The following is a 23,382-nucleotide window of genomic DNA, read 5'->3' on the forward strand; positions in this document are numbered from 1 at the left end:
AACAATGTGGATCATCTTTCAAACTCTGTAATGCATAAGATAGACATCTAATTCACATGTTATTTATCATACAGTATTCTTAAAACTATTTTGAACATGATTTTTTTTAGCCTAGGCTTGTTGTTCCTAAGCCAGAGTACCTACCAAGGAACTTGATGTTGCAACATCTTTCAAGGCAGTATGCTAAAATTTCATAACTTGATCCACCTTCATCAGTGTTAGTCAGACTTGTCTATCTAACTGAAATTTTTTATTCCATTCCCTGTTAATCTATATCCATTCTCGAGGTGTACTTGACCATTTAGTAAATGTAATAATATGCCTGTGTTCTATTATGTTACTATGTTTGGCTAAGAGCTGGCGTTTTTGCTGTGGTAACTCTGATTATTTAAATCAGAGTAATTAAAGGCCTTACATTTCTTTTGGCACAGCCCCTCTAAGTGTTTCCCGTCTCCTGTATGCTTACATGTGATATCTGATGTTCCCTTTTCCATTTTCTTTAGGTCATGGATGAAGCTAAATATATAAAGACAATGAAAACTGACCGAACCCAGCAGATACAGGAACTCCATTCTAGAATGGAGGAAAACTCCTTGGAAGAATCAAGTAGCAAGAAGGCTTTTGAAGATGACATGCAAAATAGCTTGAACTCCATTCTTGCTTCGGTTGATGCCAGAAGAGCTGAATTCCACCTTACTTGTGAGGAAGAGCAACAAAATGTGGCTGTATACATATTATCTTTCATTTTTCTATTTGATGAAATTTTTGTTGCCTCTGCTTGTCCTGGTTAGAGTTGCTATATGTTTCACTACTACGTGTATAAACAATGATATCTTTTGCAGGAAAAATGGATACACATGTTTCGTTCATTAATTGATGAGAGGGGTCCGTGGTCTGCTAACCCTTTTCCAAATCATATTGTAACACACTGGAAGCTTGACAAGACTGAAGATACATGGCGCCGTAGGCCAAAACTAAGGCAGAATTATCATTTTGATGAAAATCTGTGCATTCCACCTTCTGCCTCTGTCAGTGGAGTAGCTACTTCTGTCACTGAAAATAATCCTAATTTTGTGGGACATATACCTGAGCAGATGAAGCAGCTTTTGCTGAAAGGAATAAGAAAAATAACTGAGGAAGGAAGCTTGGATGCTAATGAAGCCAATAATGAAGTAGGCGGTAAAATAACAACTGTTCCCTTTGACCCTTCAGAAAACACATCCTCTGACTTTCTAAAGGATAGCAACAGAAAGGATACTGTGCAAGAACGAAAAGACAGTTTCTCTTCACCTGAGTCTGAAGCTCAAAGTGAGGTACGTGCGGACCCAGAATGATGTCTTCTATATTTTTTGGAATTAGAGTATGCTAGTGTATTTGATCACTTATAATTACTGTTCTTAGGTGCTTATGTCTATTCCATGTGTTCTTGTAACCTCGAAGAGAAAATTAGCTGGGCATTTGGCAGTCATGAAGGATGTTTTGCATTTTTTTGGCCAATTTTTGGTTGAAGGTACTGGTGGATCATCTGTTTTCAGAGATTTCCCTGCTTCAAGCAATTCGGATCTGACAAAGTCTGATCCAAAGCAAAGGTCATTGAAGTGGCCTGTTTCTGATATAGATATTCAGAAGGGAATATCAGTCAGTAACTGTAAAATAATAAATGGAAATGCACCTGTTAAATTAATCAAATGTGTCAAGCGCCACAGAAGATGGAGCATGGCCAAGGTTTGTTGGTCACTGTATTTTCTGTATGAAGCTTTCTATTGTTATTTTATTACAGCTGATTATTTCTTCTCTGATTATTGATATAGATTAAAGCTGTCCATTGGACCCGGTATTTGCTGAGATATACTGCAATAGAAATTTTCTTCAGTGATTCAGTTGCCCCTGTATTTTTGAACTTTGCATCTGTGAAGGATGCAAAAGATGTAGGAAACTTGATCGTTACTACTAGAAATGAGTATTTATTTCCAAAAGGAAGTAGTAGGGATAAGAGTGGATCCATTACTTTTGTGGATAGACGAGTTGCACAGGAGATGGCAGAAACTGCCAGAGAGAGCTGGAGGAGGAGGGACATAACGAACTTTGAATATCTAATGATTCTAAACACACTAGCTGGAAGATCTTATAATGATTTGACCCAGTATCCTGTTTTCCCTTGGGTTTTGGCTGACTACTCATCAGAGGTTCTTGATTTTAATAGATCATCAACCTATCGGGATCTCTCAAAGCCTGTTGGAGCACTTGATACCAAACGATTTGAGGTCAGTCTTTCTTACTGTTTTGTACTACATAGATGATTTTTTTTTTAATCAATTTTCTGAATTGCACCTTGGTGTTTCCTTCTTGCATTTAAGGTGTTTGAAGATAGATACCGTAACTTCTGTGATCCTGATATACCCAGGTAAATCTCAGTCCTGTCCTGATCCTGCAGCTTGCAATAAATCTTTTGCGGTATTTTCTATTATTAGTATTTAATATAATTTTTCTCATGCATATTAGTACATCTTTTGGTGCAGTTTCTACTATGGGTCTCATTACTCAAGCATGGGAATCGTGCTATATTACCTTCTTAGATTAGAGCCCTTTACTTCCCTCCACCGTCATTTGCAGGTATCCCTAGTGATATTTTTAACATGCGACTCCAATTGATGTGAATTTTTATTGCAAAAGACGAGATGAATATCCTTTGTTATTGTAGTTGTTGTGTCCTTTGTCTTGGTACTTCTGAATGAAAATTTCTTGTAATGAATGTCAGACAAATTTTTTCTATTTGTTTTTGATGAAATTATCATGTCTTAATCAGATGTGTTTTTCCCCAAAAATGAGAAACTGCTCCTCCTTTCTAACGTAGTTTTTGTTTAATGTTTAAGGAATTCAATATTTTTGACATGCAAGGAGAGTGGAATTTTCGTCACTGATTTTTTTTTTTTAATAAATATAGAGAAAGAATCACTGAAGAGAGGAGAGAACTGTACACAAACAGAGAACCACCTTCTTCAATTGAAAGAAAAGAAATTGAAGGAAAATTAGAGGCTCTTTAACTAATTGTAGCATCCATGTGTAAATCCATTTGGCCAGCCCCCTGAAGAAGCATTCACTCAAACCTACAAGGGGGCTGTGAAAGAAATTCTTTCCCAAAGTTTTGGAGGAAGAAACTTCAAAATAACTTGCATTCCATTCTAACCAAGAAAAGACAAGATTCACAATGACATATTCGAAGAAGACTTTGCATGGCATCTATTAAGGAGAAAATGTTAGGAAATTGTTTAAGATGGTTGAGGCATGTATAAAAGGCTATTGGAGGCACCGTTGAGAAGGGTGGAATAGATAGTCTTGGGTCTTGTGAAGATGAGTAGAGTAAGACTAAAGAGAATACTCAATGAAGTTATTGAACAAGACATTTTGGTTAACAATATATTCAAAGATCTGGTTTTTGATAGAGTACAACATTGTATAATCCATGTAAACGATCCCATATAGTAGGATAACATTTGTTGTTGCTGGGTGATGGTTACTTGATTTGAGCTAGCTTTGACTTAAAATTTCAAAGCCTTGTCCCATGCCTTGTACAAGGACTCTGGCCTCTTGAATCCTCACAAACTTTTCAAGTCTCCCTGTAGCCTATGAAGAATGATGTCCAGTTTGCAGTTTGGCCAATTTGGACTTTGGCAGCTTGGGGAACTCCGTCTGATTCTCTTGTGCTGGACCTGTTTGCTTAATATTACTAATGTTCATCAAGATTCTAAAATTTAGTGGGGCCACAAGTTTCTTGTAAGGTGATAGAGTTGCGGAGTTGCTAAGGCCTATAGGAGTGTAGGTTTAGGTCAGCTAGAGCTTAGGCAGTGTTATTGTAGCTTTTTTATGTTTAAGTCCTGCATTTTTGCCTGAGAGGGGGAGACTTTTGTAAATTGAGAGTGGTGAGGAGTGTTTTGGCCTCTTGAATGCCAGGTTGGGGTGGAGGAAGATTATCTTTCTTTATCATTTTCGCTTTCTGTTTTAGTGTTTTAGTGAGTGGTTTGTGTTGTAAGTTGTTTTTTATGTGTGTATGAGGGAGATAGGGTTAGCCTGAATCATTATCTTCCGTGTAATCCAATTTCATCATTCAGTAACAGTAATTTCAGTCCCCATTTGTTGTGTATTTTCTGGTTTTTTGCTTGTTTAAAGCTTATTAGAGTACAGGGTTCCATCATAAGGCTTTGACAAGTTCTTCTCATTATTGGAATATAAGCTTGGAAATACATGGCTGCCACATCATCTTTCAACTTGTCCGGTGTTTGATGGTAGCAAAACTATGTTTTGGCTTTGAGAATCCAGCTGCTTTTGTTTCTGTCAACAAAATTGAGGAATTTCATCTTAGTGTTGTTCTGTCTGATATAAATTTTAAAGCCGCCAATGACCATTCGTATTTTCCTCTTTTGACTTTTTTTCTGAGCTCCTTGCTAAAGTTTCCTTGTCTTGCAGTGCTATTTTGTGCTTTAAGGGCTTTGACTTTTACTGCCTAAAAGTCAAGGGCGTTCAATTTGGATGTGATGGAATTAATTGTTGTGCTATAGGATTAGAGGTTGGGTGATTTTAGTCAATCCCAAATTGGGATTCCCAATAAGTGCACCAAATCAACAAATATCTCAAGATATCACAAGATATAACGCCAACAATATGAAATAAATAAATAAATAAATAATTTTACAACATATTATGAACTAAAAAGAATAAGAAAGATTTCCACAAAAAAAAAAAAAAGAACAAGAAGAACAAGAAAGAAATTGCTTGATGTATCTATTCCTTAACTGTTTTTGAGGGCCCTAATGCTTTCTCCAGTTGCAGCTATTTGCGTAAAATTTTTATTTATTATTAAGGTGTTATATATGGGAGACTAGCGTTTTAAATCTTAACCTGTGAATGAGTATGTTGTGGAAGGCCACTAGTCTGGAGTCTGAACTGAGATTGGATTCATCCACCTATGCATTATTTTGTATCCTCCGTTTTCTAATTTCCGAGTAGCTTTTCTAGGTTGGCGGGGTTCTGCATGTTCTCCATTTATTTAAGTTTTATCTTTTGTTGTTTTTCCCCCTCATTATGACTTGCAAATGGCTTGCTTTCTGATTTCTTAATTCATTACCACTATTACTATTACTGTTATTATTGGCTAGGTGTTTTGTTTCTATTACTTGCACTGCGTCGTAATTCATTGTTCTTTTTCTCTGTATAGGGTGGCAAGTTTGATCATGCTGACCGTCTTTTCCAAAGTGTTGAGAGCACATATAAAAATTGCCTTACAAATACTAGTGATGTGAAGGAGCTAATACCTGAGTTCTTTTACTTGCCTGAGTTTCTTGTGAATTCAAACTTTTATCATCTAGGAGTGAAGCAAGATGGCGAACCTATAGGGGATGTTATTCTACCTCCCTGGGCGAAGGTATGGGAATATTTTGAATCATTAGTATACACTTGAAAGGCTCGATCAAGTTATTCAATTGATAATAAAATAATTAATAATAAACTTAATATCTTTATACAGTACAACTGTTATTTGAGATATACCATACTCAATGAATTCCAATTAAAGATTTTAGGGTTCCTTCCAATCCGGTGACCATTTTTTTTTTGTTGGCTTTATCTACAATTGATAAAACAGCTGTTTTCCTCTAATATCTTATTGAATAACGAAGATGATTGAAGATAAAGCCACTCAGCCGACTCCCCTTGTTAAATCCAGGTTTACAGAATCTATTATATCCTACCCAAACTGAATAGTAAAGAATAAGTAAACAACAAAAATAAACAGTGAATGATAGAATGATAATAAATGAAGCTCAGTGTAGTGGGCTTGGGCCTTAGGTTTTCCATCTTCCGGAAAACAAATAGGACAGCATTTTTTGTTTTTGGGCCAATAAGAACAAAGAAGTTATTGTTTATAAAAAAAAAAACAAAGTTATTGAAGAGTAGAGAAGAGATAACAAGACTGAGGGCAAGAAGTCCTCCCAAAACAAAAGAAAGAAATCAGACTCTAGCTGAAAAGAGCCTCAAATCCTGTCTTAAATCCATAAGGGAAAGCCCTTTAGAATGGTGATTAGATGAAATCCACGTCGAGGCCATGAAAATAATTCTTACCCAAATCAGATGTAAAGGAAGAAAGTTCTGATTGAATGCTGTTGTGTTCGTTTCCAACTTAGTACGCCGCAACCAGCAAAGACTGGTCTAAACCAATGACCTAGCAGTTTGAAAGACGTGTAGACTAGATTGACACATCCAATCTTTAATTTAAAGTTGGAAGAACAAGTGTTGGAATCTAAGTATCCAATCTCCAAATCCTTTTGTTGGGCGAACTAGAAACATGAAACAGATAGGATTTCTAACAACAGCAGCATCAGTGAAGGCAATATCAAAGGTGATGTTAGAGAGTAGATGAAATATGAGAGTGATTTCATTGATCTCTGACAGTCATCAAATTTCTTTCCTTGATCTCTGACAGTCTTGTAGCCTGTGATTGGTAAAAGAGTGAAAGTGAAGAGAAAGAGAAGGATACAAGAGGAGGAAAGGATAGATAAATAGAGGCTAGAGCAGGGTGGAGAGCAAGGAAAAAGAAAACAGAGCACACAAAAAAAAAAAAAAAACTAACACTCGAGGTGGTCTGATAAGATTCTGGATAATATTCCAGTAAAAGCTTATTCAAGAAAGAAGTGTCAGAAGATAAATTAAGTTTGATTTTATTATTGTTATTATTTGATTGCAATTAAGAATATTTTAGGATAGATTTCAGGAGATTTTATTTAGATATTTAGTTTTATATTTTATTTAGATTTTATTCAATATTTTATTCAGATATAGATTTTAGGATATTGTATTTTGTTTTATTTGATTGTTTAGTTATCTAGATTTCATTTAATATTATGGATTGTATTTGGCTTTATAAATATGTCTAGCAACTTAGAAGCTAGTATATTATTAATAAAATAGTCTTTAAACCCTTTGGAGATTTTTTGAAGTGTGGCTATTGAGAGAAATATAAAACGAGATTCTTGTTATTTTGAGCACCTAACAAAGTCCTTTACAGACCAAGGCCAGTAGTCACAACTGTAAGCTCTGTAATGGTTCTAACTTGGAAGTTGGTCATCAATAGAAGGGACAAGTCATTTCTTTGTCCAATTTGGTGTATTTAAGGGGCCCCACAAGTCATGGCGGATGATGGCAAAGGGCTTGGTTGGCTTGCATGTGAATTTTGGATGTGCATTTCTACGGGACCAAGCATGTTGAAGGTGAGTTTGGTCTGGTCATCTACACGACAAGCCTGACAGAGTTCCAAATTGAGCAAGAAGCCTCTGTTTATAAAAAAAAGAAGATAAGGGGTGTTGTTCAGTGACGTCCCAAGAAATGTGACAAGGTTCAACAATCCTTAGTGCATGATGCTAACGTTGCAAGAGCAAGGTAATTTCAAGGAGACGTGAGGTAGGCCAACGTCGTCTACTTCAAACATAGGGGTCATTGCCGTCACTCAGCCTTTGCACCTTGAAGCTGATATGAGTGCAGTTGTTTAGGAAGTTTCGAAACAGCCGCTCGGTCAAGTTGCTGAGTTTTCCTCGTCCTGGGTCCCTCGTAATCATAGGCTTTTAACCTCCTCTACTCTTGGTTTCTCAAAGTCGCTGCAGCTATCTTCATGGTTTCATTCATCATGGCCTCTGCATACTTCCTTAACATTGTCTGTCTTCATTTCTTCGTTGCTGTCTCTATTTCATTTGCATAGCCAGAAGTCTTTGCGAAGTGAGGGCTGTGTTCGAGCTCCAAGAAAGAGAAAGAAGTTTTTAAGAAAGAAAAATACAAAAGTTTTCCAGAAAGAAAAAAAAAAGTTTCTTGTTTTTTCTGCTCAGAGAATCACATGGGTACATGTTTTAGGTGTTGAAAAGTGAAAAGTTTTCCTTAGCTCACTTGGGTTGGTTAATATGGTGGTGGTATGACATTCTGAAGTCTAGAAAAAAAGAGGAATAGCCAGAATCTGTATTGGGCCACACTTAAAAGGCCCAATAACCGACCCAAGATTCATGAGAATATGGTCCTGTCTTATATGCTTTCACTTTAAATTGGCTCAGAAACACCTTTAGTCAAGTTACTTGCCTTCTTCAAGATTACAATTGAGTTTCTAAGGACCTTTTTTTTTTTTTTTGGGTGCTTGACCCTTGAGGGCAAGGTTCTTTTGGGGAGGGAGTATTGGTATGTAATAAATAAATAAACAATATTAGTTAAAGGGGTTAATAGGTAGTTAGGGTAGCCATTTGGGGTATGGGCTATAAAAAGGCGCCAAAAAGGACCATTGGAATCGGGTTTCTTTTGGAAATAATAGACTTGAGTTCCCTATTTCTATCTTCCTCTCTAGTCTCTTTCTCTCTGTGTCCTCTATTTCCTCTCTTTCCTTCCCTTTTCTCTAATTATCATGCATCAGAATTCTAGTGACCCCTTTGCTGGCTAGAAGTGTCAATGTATCATATGGAATCTTAATTCTCAAATTACTAGCACAAGGAGGGAGATGATAATAAGTGAATGTATCAATCGTATGATTAGAGGCCCTGGAATCAATGACCGGGTTGCCAGCTCAAGAAGTTTTAATAGCATGATGAAAAATTAGCCTTATAAACTAATGATGTAGATGTAGTAGGAGCATTTTTTGGTAACTGATCAGATTTTTGCAAAGCAGAACGCACCTCTTGAATTTTTCCTAGCTGATCAATATTGGATGGAGTATTGGTCAACTTGTTACCATCTTTTTGAGGTTTTTCAGAATGATTCTCAATAGTGGCTTGATATCCACGACCGTTATCATTCCACTGACCCTTGTAATCCCTTTTCTGAATGAACTGTTTTGCTTAAGATTTCTAACGAAATCCTTTACAGTGAACTAGCAAGAGAACTTGCAAACAATAGCCAGTCCTTGAACTATGATAGCATCTAACGTATGTACCTTAAGAAACAACTTTATGAGCCTGTTTCACCCTCACCCATAACTAATTATTAATGAGATCTATATTCATTGGGGATGAGCATCATACCACTTTTCAGATTTTGCTTTAACAGTTCATATTTTAAATCTTAATCATTTTGGTTTTTAATTAAAGTTATCATCGTTTTTTATGCTGACAGTTAGACGATTATTTTGATTTTTATTGGTATATCTTTTAGAAGAAAATCAATATCAAACAAAATAATTAAAACATGCATGTGAACCATCTAAATTTAATTTGAGCGATTCATATGAAGCGATGAGTATGATGCCCATTTTCCTTGAAGAGCATGGAATCCAGAGATATTAGTGTGTATCTTTTTTTTCCCTTTTGGTGAAATAGTATGTATCTTTTCACTTGTGAGACCAATCAAAAGGACCATTTGAACTTATTTGACAAATAGAAGGGATGATTTGATACTGTTGTGACCTTAATATTCTTGTGCGGCTAGTAATTCCATTAATTTCTTAGCATTTTATTTAGGAATAATTTGATGCTAGAATTAAGCAAAACTGTAACATTCTATTTTAAATTTCAATGTTGGTGAAAGTTGCTTTGCCACAGTGAGGAATACCTTTCAAAAGAGTGTGTGTGTGTGTGTGTGTGTTATGAATTTAGAAGTAGTGAAACAACCTTCCCTTTACACACATGAGATGATGAAAAGCCTCTAATTTATTGCCTCCTTCAGATTTTAATCCTGTTCTATTCTCCCCTTCTACCATATGAGAAAATAATCTATATCAATGTTTAATGCGCGTTTCTCTTTCAATTAGGTATTTGAGTTTTATTAAATATCAAACAAGCAAGTGTTTATGTTCGCATTTTCGGTTGCCAATTATTTTCTGTTTTACAGTATATCATATTCTCTGAACTGCTTGTACTTTCTCTCCGTTACCTCTAACTAATATTTTTTTGTGGAAAAATCAAAATTAAATGGACCACAGCTAGTATATATAAGTTTCATTAATTAATCTTGAATTGCTGAACAGAAAGAACTTATTTTAAATATTTCTGTAGGGTTCACCTGAAGAATTTATAAGAAGAAATCGTGAGGCACTTGAAAGTGAGTATGTTAGTTCAAATCTCCACCACTGGATAGATTTGGTATTTGGTTACAAGCAACGTGGGAAACCTGCAGTAGAGGTATGCATACCCTTGAATAATGTTGAATGATGATTTAGTTCAAGTTAGAAACCTGAATTGGCTAATTATATATTACTCTTAAGGTCAATTAACTCATTAAATTGTTTAACATTGGATTATAGGCTGCAAACATCTTCTACTACTTGACCTATGAAGGTGCTGTTGATCTGGAAACAATGGATGATGATTTGCAAAGAGCGGCTATCGAAGATCAAATAGCTAACTTTGGCCAGACACCCATCCAAATATTTCGTAAGAAGCACTCCAGAAGAGGGCCACCTATTCCAATTGCACATCCTCTGCGCTTTGCTCCTGATTCTATCAGTTTGACTTCAGTTGTTTGTAATACCAGTCATGCTTCATCGGCTTTCCTATATGTTGGTTTAATGGACTCATATATTGTTCTTGTGAATGAGGGTCTCAACTTGTCTGTTAAGATGTGGCTGACAAGCCAACTACAATCTGGGGGAAATTTTACATTTTCCAGCTCCCAGGTTTGGCTATGCTTTATCAGACTCTCAGATAAACTGCTGTTTATCATTTACGTTTTATTTGATATCATATTTTCAAGCTTCTACAGGATGCATTCTTTGGAGTTGGTTCTGATATACTTTCTCCACGAAAAATTGGGAGCCCTGTACCTGAAAACGTTGAACTTGGAGCTCAATGTTTTGCAACAATGCAGACACCACCCGAGAACTTCTTAATATCATGTGGCAACTGGGAAAACAGCTTTCATGTCATATCATTAAATGATGGCAGGATGGTCCAGAGTATCCGACAGCATAAGGATATTGTAAGCTGTGTTGCAGGTGAATTATTTATGGCATCTTGGGTCAGAGAGAACTCATATTTTCTATTCACAGATGCCGGCCGCTTATACACAGATTACAAATAAAATTTATACAGGGAATAAAATCAAATAAAAATGAAATATTAAATAAAATGAAATATTAAATCCCATGATCCCATCTAATCATATCCCTATATTTGAGGAATGAATCTCTCTAATAAAATACAGTAAATATTAATTTTGACTATTCTCAAATTATTATTCATAAAGTATCCCTGATCAGATGACTTTATTTTTTGGGGGAAAGAACAGGAGAAATTTTATTAGGAAAATAAGGTATCTTCCTGAAGTGAGAAAAACAGTCTTGAACATATAATGAAAGTAGGACTTGCTGGAATAAATATTGGAAGGATCAAGAGACTTACCTATCTTGTTCAAAGTAGAAGAACGGGTCAGATCACAGAGAAGCAGAAGTTGAAAGTATTCTTATTAGCAGGACCCCTTGTAAAGGTCTTGAAAATAAAAAGGAACACTCCTCATCCAAATATCCTCCAGATTTTATATGTGGACCATCTCCTCCCCTAAGCAAGACTTGAGTTCTAAAAGAGGCATAGCCCTGAGAGATGAATTTTCATGGGCGAACAAGAGTAGCTAAGATTTCTGGGTTCACATACCTGCAATTGTGTTTTAAATTATAATGACCCTAGATAACTTGAGTCCATGTTGAAAGAATTCTAGAGGAAAACACCATAGCTGTTTGTTTTCTTTGAAAGCAGGTTTTAGGACACAAAATTACCAACGCTTTAAATTTTCTCCCACTCCACTTCAGCCTATAACAAACCTTCCAACTAAGAAAACGATATCTTCCCGTCCCAGAATTTTGATACCAAAACCATCTCCCATCCCTCCTGATCTTTTCTGACCTTGGGCCGCTACCTCTGGAATCTGAAAGAGGGCAAGTTTAGAAAAGGCATACTGAAGGACAATTGACAAGAGTAAATAAGAGTAATACAATTTCTCAAAGAGCAAAGAGAACATTCTAATCATCCAAGTGTTCCAGCATATTTGATGGGTTAATATGCCATGTTATTTGAAAGAAGTTGAAGAGTGAGTAGTTGATCGTTAAAATCACACTTCATGAGAACACTAATGTTCGTTTGGAGCATTATTTTTCTTGATTTTGCTCTAAACTGATACTGAGGATAATGCTGGGCTGCAAGCCTTATTTTTGAAAAGGACCGAGCGTTGTACTTTAAAGAGAGGCAGGCTGGGTGCATTACTTAAATAGTTTCTCCTGTGATCTTGCGAGTACAATAAAGATATACGCAATTTTCTGCGATCTGTAATTGCAATGTTTCCTTTGTTTATGGTTGTGTCAGAACTCATAACTGTCACATATTCTTTTATGCTCGATTTTGTATTTTCTTTTCGTCATCAGTATGTTTCAATATCTTCTACTAAATATCATATTTGGTCTCCATCAAACAAAGAAATAAATTTAAATTTTCCTTGCTTTATCTGACTAGAGCGTGATATCTGGCTGCAGTTACATCTGACGGAAGTATCCTTGCAACTGGCAGTTATGACACAACTGTGATGGTTTGGGAAGTTTTCCGTAGCAGAACCTCGGAAAAGAGAATTCGCAACTCTCAGTCTGAGTTGCCCCGTAAAAACTATGTCATAGTTGAAACCCCATGTCACATCCTTTGTGGGCATGATGATATAATAACATGCTTACATGTCAGTCTTGAGCTTGATATCATAATTAGTGGATCAAAAGATGGAACTTGTGTATTCCACACCCTGCGAGAAGGAAGATATGTAAGATCCTTACAACACCCTTCGGGCAGTCCAATATCCAAGCTAGTTGTCTCCCATCATGGTCGGATTGTCATATATGCTGATGGTGATCTCAGTTTGCATTTATATTCAATTAACGGCAAACATCTTGCTGCCTCTGAATCCAATGGGCGTCTCAATGCTGTTCAATTGAGTAGGTGTGGTGAGTTTTTGGTTGGTGCGGGCGACCAAGGGCAGATAATTGTTCGCTCTATGAACACTCTTGAAGTTATAAAAAAATATCAAGGGGTTGGAAAGATGATAACATCTCTGACTGTAACACCAGAAGAATGCTTCTTAGCTGGGGCAAAAGATGGAAGTCTTCTTGTGTATTCCATAGAAAATCCTCAGCCTCGCAAAGTTGGTAATAATAGGAATACAAAGTCAAAGCACGCATAGCAGGATAGATCAATAATAGCATGCAGACGCAGATTCATGTGGAATTTGAAGTTAGAGATGACCTGTGTTGAAAATTCCAGGTACGATGTGGTCTCTCGTTTATGACCATTTCTTGGTTCCTTTTCAACTCCTCCTTCACAAATATTTGTGCTTATATCTGTACTTATGGAACTTCCTGCCAATTGCCTAGATATGAACTTCCCCTCAATTCTCTCTCCACGATTACTGATATATTTAGAACGTTTTGGATTTTTTTTTATTTTTTTATTTTAACCAAAGAGGTTGTTTTGGAATTGATTGTCATTAGAAATAGGAGCCATTCTTTGTTTTATTCGAGTGTATGTAATATCTCAGCATTAGTTGATCCATATAAATTAAAATGATGAATTATGTTTAGTGTTGCTCCTTTTGTAACGGATTTCTGAATTATCCACTCTTGCTCTTCCATATGCATCGTCTGATTATCCATATCATATTTTTGGGCTAATGCCAATTTTTCAGGTACGAGATTATCTCAGACTTTCTTCCTCCGGTTTGTCATTTCCTAAGGCGTGTGTGGATATAGTAAGGTGCGAGAGATCATCGCTGTCCCTGAATATGGAAGCATACACAATTAAAAGCTTGGAAAGGATTCTAACTTGCAGATATCGACGCCTGGAGTCAATTGGTGCCTCATTCAGAAAGGTGTCCTCGAGTCAATTGATGCCTCATTCAGAACTTACTAATTTAGGAACGCATCCTCGAGTTTCTACTCCTATAGATAACATTATATTCATTAATTGTCCGACAGAATGGCTTGTAATATTGTGCATTAATGGTGTATCATATTCCCTCTTTTTTTTTCCCTTTTTTTTTGGGGGGGGGGGGGGAGGTGTTGGTGGGGGTGTGGTGGTGGTTTCCCAGCTAACTTGTTATGTAACAGTGGAATATTGTATAGACAGCAGGCTTTACTGCCTTATAGCAAAAGAAATTTTTGTACGGCGGAGTCATTTCTGCTGTTCACACTCGACTCGAGCAACTTCCACTTGCATGAAAATAAATAAAACAAACTTCCATGAACGGATTGTAAATAATGTATTTTGTATTCTTGAATGTTATGATCTAACGGTTATACAAGACATAACAATCATTCATCGGTTTTGTCAGAATTGGGTTGAATTGATGCCGGAATTGGCTGGGATCTTCACAAAACCGGTTTAAACGGGAAGCAGTCAAGAACAAGCTAGATCCGTCAGATATTTAAAAAAGAAGAAATGGCTTGATCACTGGTTAGAACAGTTTACGTTAGTTTTTACTTAAATATTTTAGTTGCTAGTACAAATGCAGAGTAATATTATATTTGAGATAACGCATGTATATTTACTTAATTGATAGTATGATAATGGATTGTTACTTGATATTTCGAGTTTAATGTGTTATTGACTTTTTAATATTAAGCTGTGATTTTTTAATTTGTAAGATAATATTTTAGTACATAAAATTTAAAATTTAGTAATTTATTTGCTGCTAGTATGTTGATTGATTACGTTAGTTTTTACTTAAATATTTTAGTTGCTAGTACAAATGCAGAGTAATATTATATTTGAGATAACGCATGTATATTTACTTAATTGATAGTATGATAATGGATTTTTACTTGATATTTCGAGTTTAATGTGTTATTGACTTTTTAATATTAAGCTGTGATTTTTTAATTTGTAAGATAATATTTTAGTACATAAAATTTAAAATTTAGTAATTTATTTGCTGCTAGTATGTTGATTGATTTAATTATCAGTCCTGTTGTTTGAGATTATACATCTCGAATGTTATTTTTTAAGATGGCATATTTTATTTGGATGGATTAAATTGAATATAAATGGTACAGTCAATTATGAAGGGTCACTTGCATACACTTGAGATCAAGATTTTAGAAAGGTGAAGTTTTTCTTAATTTTATATAAACTAAATTTTAACCCGTACAATGCACAAGGAAAAGTAAAAATTGAATGAAATCATACTTAGGAATGGAAGATAATGAAAGAGTCTAAGTTATTAATTTTATTTAGGTCCTTTGTATTGTGTTGTTTGTTGACGTTATTAATGAATTTTCAGTATTTATTAAAATATATATATATATATATATAATACAAGGCCACGGTAATAAACCGTGCAAAAAGACCAAATCAGGTCATCAAGTAACGTAGTGTCGAAATGGTCGCTAGAAGCCTTATGAGCTAGGAGATCTACACAACAATTTACTTCTCTATAGATGTAATCTAGGGTGACCTCCTAGTTCTTCATGATGAGATTTTTGATGTTTTTTATGATAGTTGAGAGCGGATGACCCTGAATTAGATTGCCATTAATGAGGGATATGGCTATATTCTAATTAAAACATGAGTAATAATACTATCAATGGTTACTGAATTGAAAAACATTAGCACCTATACAATTATAACACCAGTAAATATTACTCATGCTATTAAAACATAAGTGTCTAGCAAATACCACTAATACCATAACAATTAACATCCATGCTATTAATATATAAAAATTTACAGATGCTTCATATATAGAAATTAATCTAATGACTAAGGCTTTATTAGTCCTCCATTACATTTACTTGCTTGTTAGTAGTAACAAAATGCTATTTTTATAGCTCAAACTAACAAAAAACATAATAAGCTGACATATCAAAAGGAATAGACTTATTATCAGGTTTAACAACCTTCCAAATCATAATTGCACCATAATTGCCTCTATGGCTGCCCTCCTAAATGTTTGGATCTTAAATGGATCCAATAACAAAAGGATCAACTCCTGCCTTGCTTGCCTCTACAGTCCAATCCAAAAGTTAAAAAATGGAAAAAGCATGAAAAGCACAATAAAACGTAAAAGCGTGCCTTTTACATATAGTAAAAAAAGAAATAGTCTAAGCTTGCCTCTATTATATGGAAAAGGCACTAAAAGCATGCTTTGAATATCTTGCACTTTTCATATAAACTGGGTATTTTCAGGGTTTAAAATCAACATTCACTCTCAAAATCCCTTCAACATAATCATGACACAATGATAATTTTGAGAATCTAAATATCTTATTAATTTTTTATAGAAACAACAAAAATCAATTCAACATGGCATGAAAATCATGAAACTAGTCCTACCTTAGGCAGGTAACTAAGTGGTCATAATGACTATCTAGGGATATGTAGCCTTTTCTATGGAGATATGCATGTTGGGCGACATTAATGGAGGAGGTTCGTGCAAAAGTCAACTATCTATTCTTTATGTCTTGGGCTTAAAAGCACCGACACGCCAAAATGGCCGGCGTGTTCGTGTCGGATATTTATCTAACATGGACAAGTGTTCAGGATGGGGGAACGGCGCGTCCCTTTTCCCAATTTTTGGCGGACGCGGTCGGATGCGGGTTGAGATGGGTTGACACGGGCGGACACGGGTTGGACACGGGTGGACGCGAAACTCTATGTTTTTCACTTCTTTTTACTCAGTCCTAGCTCCAAAAATCTGATGCCCTAACATTTTCAGCTCCAATCAACCCCCTTCTCGTGTTTTTTGCTCTGTAGCTTCACTGCTTGTATTGGTCATTCTCGTTCTTCATCTCTCACATTTATTCATGCTGCTCACCGTCTGCTCTGCCTCAGTCTTCGTATTCAACTGTCTGCTCTGCCTCAGTGTCTTTGACCGTCTGCTCTGCCTATGCCTCACCATCATTCTTCAGCTTCAATCTTGGTAATTTATTCAGTTCTTCATGTACGGTCGTTCTTCGATGCACTGCCTCTCGTTCTTTATGTATCTATTGAATTTCTGGAGCTGGAACTTTAGTTCTTTTATTGTTATTGTGCTGCTGGCTGCTGCTTGTTGGATATTTATTTATTATTATTATTGCATTGTTGGATAATTTGCTCACTGCTGAACTGAGAGAGGTATTCAGCTAGAGCAATTGATTAGTTTTTCAAATTTAACACTGAATTACTGATTTAAACTTTTTTTATTTAGATGGATTATTTTGTTGAGCTAAACATTGATTTATTTTAAATTTTTATTAGCTCTCTTCTTGTTAAATTGCAGGATATTGTTTAAAATTAAACATGCAATGGCTTCTAATTCTAGACCCGGTAGTAGTTCAGGAAGTGTGAATTCTCAATTTCAATTTAGTAATGAAAGACAGAAAGAGAGTACTCCTTTATGGGCTTATGTAACTTTGGTTCCTCAAGAAAATGAAGGGGATGGTGGAAATAGAAGTTGGAAGTGTAACTATTGTAATAACCAATACAATGGCTCTTATTCTAGAGTTAAATTTCATTTGTTGAGGATCTCTGGAAAGGGTATTGCTATATGCCCAAAAGTTGATGATAGTTGTTTAGGTGAAATGCGAAAAGCTCAAGAGGAGGCTGAGAATAGAACAAAACAAGACATGTGCCATTGCCAACTCCAACTAAGAGCTTGTCTCCTTTATATCAAAAAGGTTCTACCCCTATTCAAAGTGAACACAATCAGGAAAAAAGGAGGGCAATAAATACAATAGAAAGAGCTTCCCAACAAGGAGTTAGAGATAATTTAACTGCTGAAATTGCTAAAATATTTTATTCGGCTGGCTTGTCTTTCAATTTGGCACGTAACCCATATTTTATTAGTGCATTTCAATATACTGTCAACAATGTAATTCCTAGTTTTAAACCTTCGGGTTATAATGAACTAAGGTCTACTTTGTTGCAAAAAGAAATGGCCAATGTTGAAAAGCAACTTGAATCAATCAAAGGGACTTGAAATCATAAGGGGGGAAGTATAGTTATGAATGGTTGGACAAAAGTACAAAGAAGGCCATTAATTAATTTTATGGCTGTAAGTGATGGAGGCCCCATGTTTTTGAAGGCAATTGATACAACTAGTGAGTATAAAGACATATTTTACATGGTTGACTTGATAAAGAAAGTGGTCGAAGAAGTGGGGCCTCATAAAGTTGTTCAAGTAATTATCGATAATGCATTTGTTTGTAAATCTGCTGGTAAGATGGTGGAAGATGAATATCCTCACATCTTTTGGACACCACGTGTGGTGCATACACTTAATCTTGCCTTGAAGAATATATGTGTAGCAAAAAATGTAGAGGCAAATGAAATTGTTTATGGAGAATGCCGTTGGATCACTGAGGTGAGGGATGATGCAATCTTTATTCGAACATTTATCATGAATCATTCTATGAGATTGGCATGTTTAATGAATTCGTGCCATTAAAATTGCTTGCAATAGCCGAAACAAGATTTGCATCAACAATTGTGATGTTGAAGAGATTTAAACTTATCAAAACTTCTCTTCGTACACTGGTTATTAATGAAGAATGGAATGGTTATAGAAATGATGATGTTGGAAAGGCTACTACTGTGAAGGACATAATTCTTAATGATCTTTGGTGGGATAAGGTTGATTATATTCTCTCTTTTACTAAACCAATTTATGATATGTTGAGATTTACTGACACAGATAGACCCACACTTCATTTGATTTATGAGATGTGGGATTCAATGATAGAGCAAATCAAGGAATCAATTTATAAGCATGAGAGAAAATCACTTTCTAAGTACTTTTCATTTTATGAAGCTGTTTATAACATCATCATTGATCGATGGACAAAGAGTGCCACTCCACTATATTGTCTTGCCCACTCACTGAATCCTAGGTGTGTTATTCTTATTTTTGATCATGAAATTCTTTTCTTTATCATTTTTACATTACAACTCCAATTAATGTTATTATATTATTATAGGTATTATACAACACAATAGCTTGAAGGTGGACTAAATAGAGTCTCTCCACATAGAGATGTTGAAATATCAACTGAGAGAAAAAAGTGCATTAGAAGGATGTTTTCAGATAAAGAAGAGAGGAAATTGCTTATGAATGAATTTTCAAAGTTTTTTAGATGTTCAGATGAGTTCTCTTTTGTTGATTCCATACAAGATAGATGGATATTAGAGCCTAAGGTTTGGTGGAGCAATCATGGTGCTGATGCTCCTAAACTTCAAGGGACTGCATTAAAACTTATCAATCAAGCATGTTTATCATCTTATTGTGAAAGAAATTAGAGTACTTACTCTTTGTTCATTCACTAAGGAGAAACAAGATGCTTTCAAAAAGAGTAGAGAACTTAGTTTTTGTTTATTCAAATTTTTGTCTTCTTTCAAGAAAGAGTGAGAAGTATTCCATTAGAGAAAGTAGATTGTGGGATATTAGTGGAGATTGTTAGGAAATAGATGATGTTGAAAATCTTAAAGTTGCAAGTTTATCTCTAGATGAGCTAATTTTGGAGAGAGAACTTATAGGAGAAAGTGGTGGTGTCAATGAAGATGGAGAATATTAGAATTACTTTGAGTTGATAATTATCTTTTGCCACTTGATAGTGTTTAAGTGCTTGACTATTTATTGTATTATATTTTGTGAAGCATTAGGCATCTTGAAATTATGTTTTTAGGCATCCAAATATTTAATATTTAATTATTTGTATAGCCATACCTGTATCCTAAAATTTTAAAAAATAGTCATATCCGCGTATTATATCGTATCATACTCGACACTCATACCTGTATCGGTGCTTCTTAGATCTTGGATGAAGATAAAGACCAACCTATCCAAGGATATATATGTCAGGTACTTGAGTGAAACCGTTCAATAATTGAAGGACAACGGAGGGTAAAAATATAGTAAAAACATCTACGGGCAGTCCCAAAAACTGAAGGAAGGACACTTTTTTCTTTCTCATAGTTTCTAGTACATAGCTCAAATTGCTATTTGTAAAGGAATGAAAAAAGATTGAATATGTAACCCACGAAGCATGGCTAGAAGGGAAGAACATGGATGTGAAAATAGATTATGTGCATATGTAAATTTGTATGACATACGGGTGAGGAGGTGTATACACGTTGAACTTTTTAAAAGCATTGCACCGTGCCATTGTTAGCATGTCCCTAATTTAAACTCCAGTTTGACAAGCATTGTAAGGTATATGCAACAAATTAAACAAATGAAATGGTTGGAAGACTAAAATGATAAACAAAAAAATAAACATAAAGCTAGCAATTAGATTTGAATTGATAGTTGAGAAAAATAACTTTTTCAATTTTTTTAAGTTACTATCTCCACATAACTGACGTATTGTTCAGTAGTAGTTTACCACACTAGGCACCATATATACAACACTGCACAGGAAAGGTTAAATCATGCTCTTCTGGACAGGATTAATGGCTCTGGGACCAAGGTACAAGGCTGTATGAACCTTTTTTTTTTTTTTCCTTCGCAACTTACTATAAAAAGACAAAAGAGTGTGTAACTGATCATCCATTATGCACGGGTCTGGAGTACGATAAGATGTCAACTTAAAGAAAACAAAAAAAGAGAAAAAGCTAATTGTTGCACTCTGCGCTAGGTAACGAAGCGACTAAAAAAGGACACTCAACATATTACCAATGTTGGAGTTCACTACATGTTGAATATATATATATATATATATATTCACTTAAAGGCTTAAAGCATAACATGAATCCTGGAACATTTTTGCAATTTACACCGGAAAATGAACCAAGAAAGTCAACCAATAAAACAAAAGCATAGGCAGTGCTCAATCGTTGCAGACCAAAATGAAACTAATTAATAGTTTAATCTCTTTGATTAAGGATCTATCTTCATTAAACAAATAAAGAAACTAATTACTGCAGGCCACTCTTTTGCGGCCAAAATGCATGCCTTTGTAAGGGCCTATGACTTTCACTTTGTGGTTAAACAAAATGTCAGCATCAATGATTCTTGCATCTAAAATTTCTTTACCTCTTATTTCTCCAGCTTGCACTTTGGAGTCATACTATCTAATTTCTGCCAATTCATCAAAAAAAGTAAATATACAATCAAATGTGATGAATTCAAGCAACATATTAACAAAAGATAGGAGAGAAGAAAGAGCAAGGAATCAACACAACTTATAAATTTCTCACAAGCTTAGAACTATCCAGTACTGAAATTAAAGAAAGCTTTTAGTTACTTACCTATGTTAGATGGCTTTGATCTCCAAAACCACGACTCAATATTAAACTACTGAACTATAAATAACTATAACTAACTCATATATAAAGCATTCAAACCAACTTTTTATTAATCTTCTGCCATGTAAACAATTATAAAATTTTTTCAATATCAAAATTAGAGAAAAGGCACATCCCGTACTATTATTAGTGGAGATTATATTTCCAACTTACAATGCAAAGCCAAATGAAATTTTTAAGCTTGTGATTTAGAAGCTAAATGACACCCTTAATATATAGTATACAATTTTGCTTATCATTAAATACAAAAAATGGGGGATTAAAATGCTTATAAGTAAAGGTAGTGAATGTGAGTCAACTTTCACCAACACCCAAATTATGGAAGCTATTTTAAACAAATGCAAGCCATAAAATGCTGTATTGAATTTTGTTTCCTTTAAAAAATGGAGAGAGAGAGCGAGCCGGTGCATGAATCATTACCACTGAAGTTCTTTGAATCAAATTAAATAACACGTATATTTTGCAAATAAACTATCTGAACAGCACCTAACTAATTTCCTAATTATCTACTAAACTACTACATTATTGCCTACAATTAGTGAACCTCCCTTCTCGAATGCTATCAATTCTATTAGGATATACAGATGGCTTATCATATAACATGCAATTGACAGGTTCTCATTAATTTGCATACATGATTTGAATACAACTAGAACGGAATATGTAATGAACATTGTTTTTGGGTCGACTCTGCTATCAATTGTTACATAGATACATATAAAAAAATATCTTAATAGTTCTAGAATTCATTAGCACCTTAGAAATCTCCCCTCATTCTTAAGTACCTACATATAAACACACTAACTTTCAGGTGTTACCGACAAGATGGCCCTTTGTGCTATTCCGAGCGGCAACCAAGATCGATGCTGATTAATATTTCTCAGGAGGAGGCATTAATCTCTAGAGAAGGGTCTTTCCGCTTCTTTGTTTCTTGCTTAGTCTTCATTGCTTGGTTGTGAACTGCAAAACACAGTTGTGACGATCTCAGAACAATACTTCCAAACTTGACTGTGCATGCATCTAGCTTAGTCAATACATAAACCTGAAAGTACTTCCAAACTTTGGAAGTCTGAAAATAACAAATAGAGCCAGAGGAGGGAACACAGATCAAAAGAACATAACGACAGTCCAAAACAAAAACAAAAATCAAATTGGGTATACAAAGAAACCAACCAGAGGAAATCAACATAATTCTTGGCCGTGTTCTTCATCAACCCCAATCCTTTGCTGCGTTCCTTTTTTGATTGTGTGCATCTGTGTTTCTATCCAATGCTTGCACACACATTGAATCAAATTAGCGATTTCATCGGAAGTCGCTTGAGAATGTTTGTGACGATTTTATCCGATCCCTATTTTAACACTCCAAAATGGAAAATGGAGAGAGAGAGCGGGAGGGACAGAGATGCTTACAAGTGGTGAAGAGCAATGATAGGACTTTGGTGAGCCTACGGACCAAGTGATGCCTTTATCATGCGACCTTTTCATAGGTCCTCTCCAATTGCAAACAGAGAATTTTACTATGCTCTTGCATAAAATATTGTGAAGAGTAGAAGAAGGATGCCGATGAGGAAAAATCAGAGGCAGCGAAAGTCGTGGTGTTGGGGCAACAACCTTCCAAGTGAACCTGGAGATGCGAAAAAGGCCAAATTTGCTCCGGAAGTGCGTAACTTAGTCAGATGTAGTCTATAGGTTCTCTAATTTTTGACGTTCACTCCAGTCCTTCGCTGCTTTCTCTTTTTGATTATATGCCCCCATGTTAATGTGACCTCCAGAAGTCATAGGGGAAAAAATTTCAGAAATTGTGTGCAAAAAAATTTAGGGAATTGTGTGCATGACCTGATCAAGAAAAACAGATAGAAATGGAAGAAGAAACTACAGAGAAGAACCATGGACGCACAGTTAAGGTTGGAGAGTTGGAAAGTTGTTTACCATGCAAAGGGATAAAGGAGAATTCAGAAAACGTATTGGATTGGCAAAGCCTGAGTGCCTGACAATGAGTGAAGGATTAGGAAAAAAGGTCAGAAGTGCTCAGAGTGGAAGTGTGCAACAAAACAAGCCAGTTAGAGAGAAAATGAGCCGTCACTATTCATTGCTCCCGGATTATGAGTCTAGAGCTGATGAC

The 23,382-nt window shown here is 35.4% G+C and overlaps 1 protein-coding gene and 1 long non-coding RNA gene across 6 annotated transcripts in view; one reads left to right on the forward strand and one right to left on the reverse strand.

Annotated features, from left to right (window-relative positions):
• LOC129298316 (BEACH domain-containing protein B) overlaps nt 1-14,226 on the forward strand; it is a 60,172-nt gene extending 45,946 nt beyond the window's left edge. For both annotated transcript variants that reach the window (XM_054936715.1, XM_054936721.1), the window contains 12 exons: nt 504-725; nt 843-1,313; nt 1,402-1,725; nt 1,812-2,264; nt 2,358-2,404; nt 2,520-2,613; nt 5,213-5,419; nt 10,011-10,136; nt 10,259-10,630; nt 10,717-10,948; nt 12,476-13,247; nt 13,669-14,226. In XM_054936715.1, the coding sequence (XP_054792690.1) occupies nt 504-725; nt 843-1,313; nt 1,402-1,725; nt 1,812-2,264; nt 2,358-2,404; nt 2,520-2,613; nt 5,213-5,419; nt 10,011-10,136; nt 10,259-10,630; nt 10,717-10,948; nt 12,476-13,167 (3,240 nt within the window). In that variant the 3' untranslated portion in view covers nt 13,168-13,247; nt 13,669-14,226. The remainder of the gene's footprint in view (nt 1-503; nt 726-842; nt 1,314-1,401; nt 1,726-1,811; nt 2,265-2,357; nt 2,405-2,519; nt 2,614-5,212; nt 5,420-10,010; nt 10,137-10,258; nt 10,631-10,716; nt 10,949-12,475; nt 13,248-13,668) is intronic.
• Nucleotides 14,227-15,660: 1,434 nt separating this feature from the next.
• Nucleotides 15,661-23,382, reverse strand: LOC129298329 (uncharacterized). Of its 4 annotated transcripts, XR_008590333.1 has the most exons (7): nt 23,190-23,382; nt 22,671-23,026; nt 22,434-22,532; nt 22,066-22,329; nt 20,989-21,033; nt 19,749-19,792; nt 15,661-15,984 (listed from the first exon to the last, which is right to left on the reverse strand). It is a non-coding gene; the product is annotated as an uncharacterized LOC129298329 (long non-coding RNA). The 4 variants fall into 4 exon arrangements; XR_008590335.1 differs by lacking the exon at nt 19,749-19,792; XR_008590332.1 differs by lacking the exons at nt 15,661-15,984; nt 19,749-19,792; nt 20,989-21,033 and having other exon boundaries at nt 21,850-22,329.

Source organism: Prosopis cineraria, unplaced genomic scaffold (genome assembly GCF_029017545.1).
Source record: "Prosopis cineraria cultivar Desert tree isolate PC_DT_omini unplaced genomic scaffold, ASM2901754v1 PC2, whole genome shotgun sequence".
NCBI classification, from domain to species: Eukaryota; Viridiplantae; Streptophyta; class Magnoliopsida; order Fabales; family Fabaceae; genus Prosopis; species Prosopis cineraria.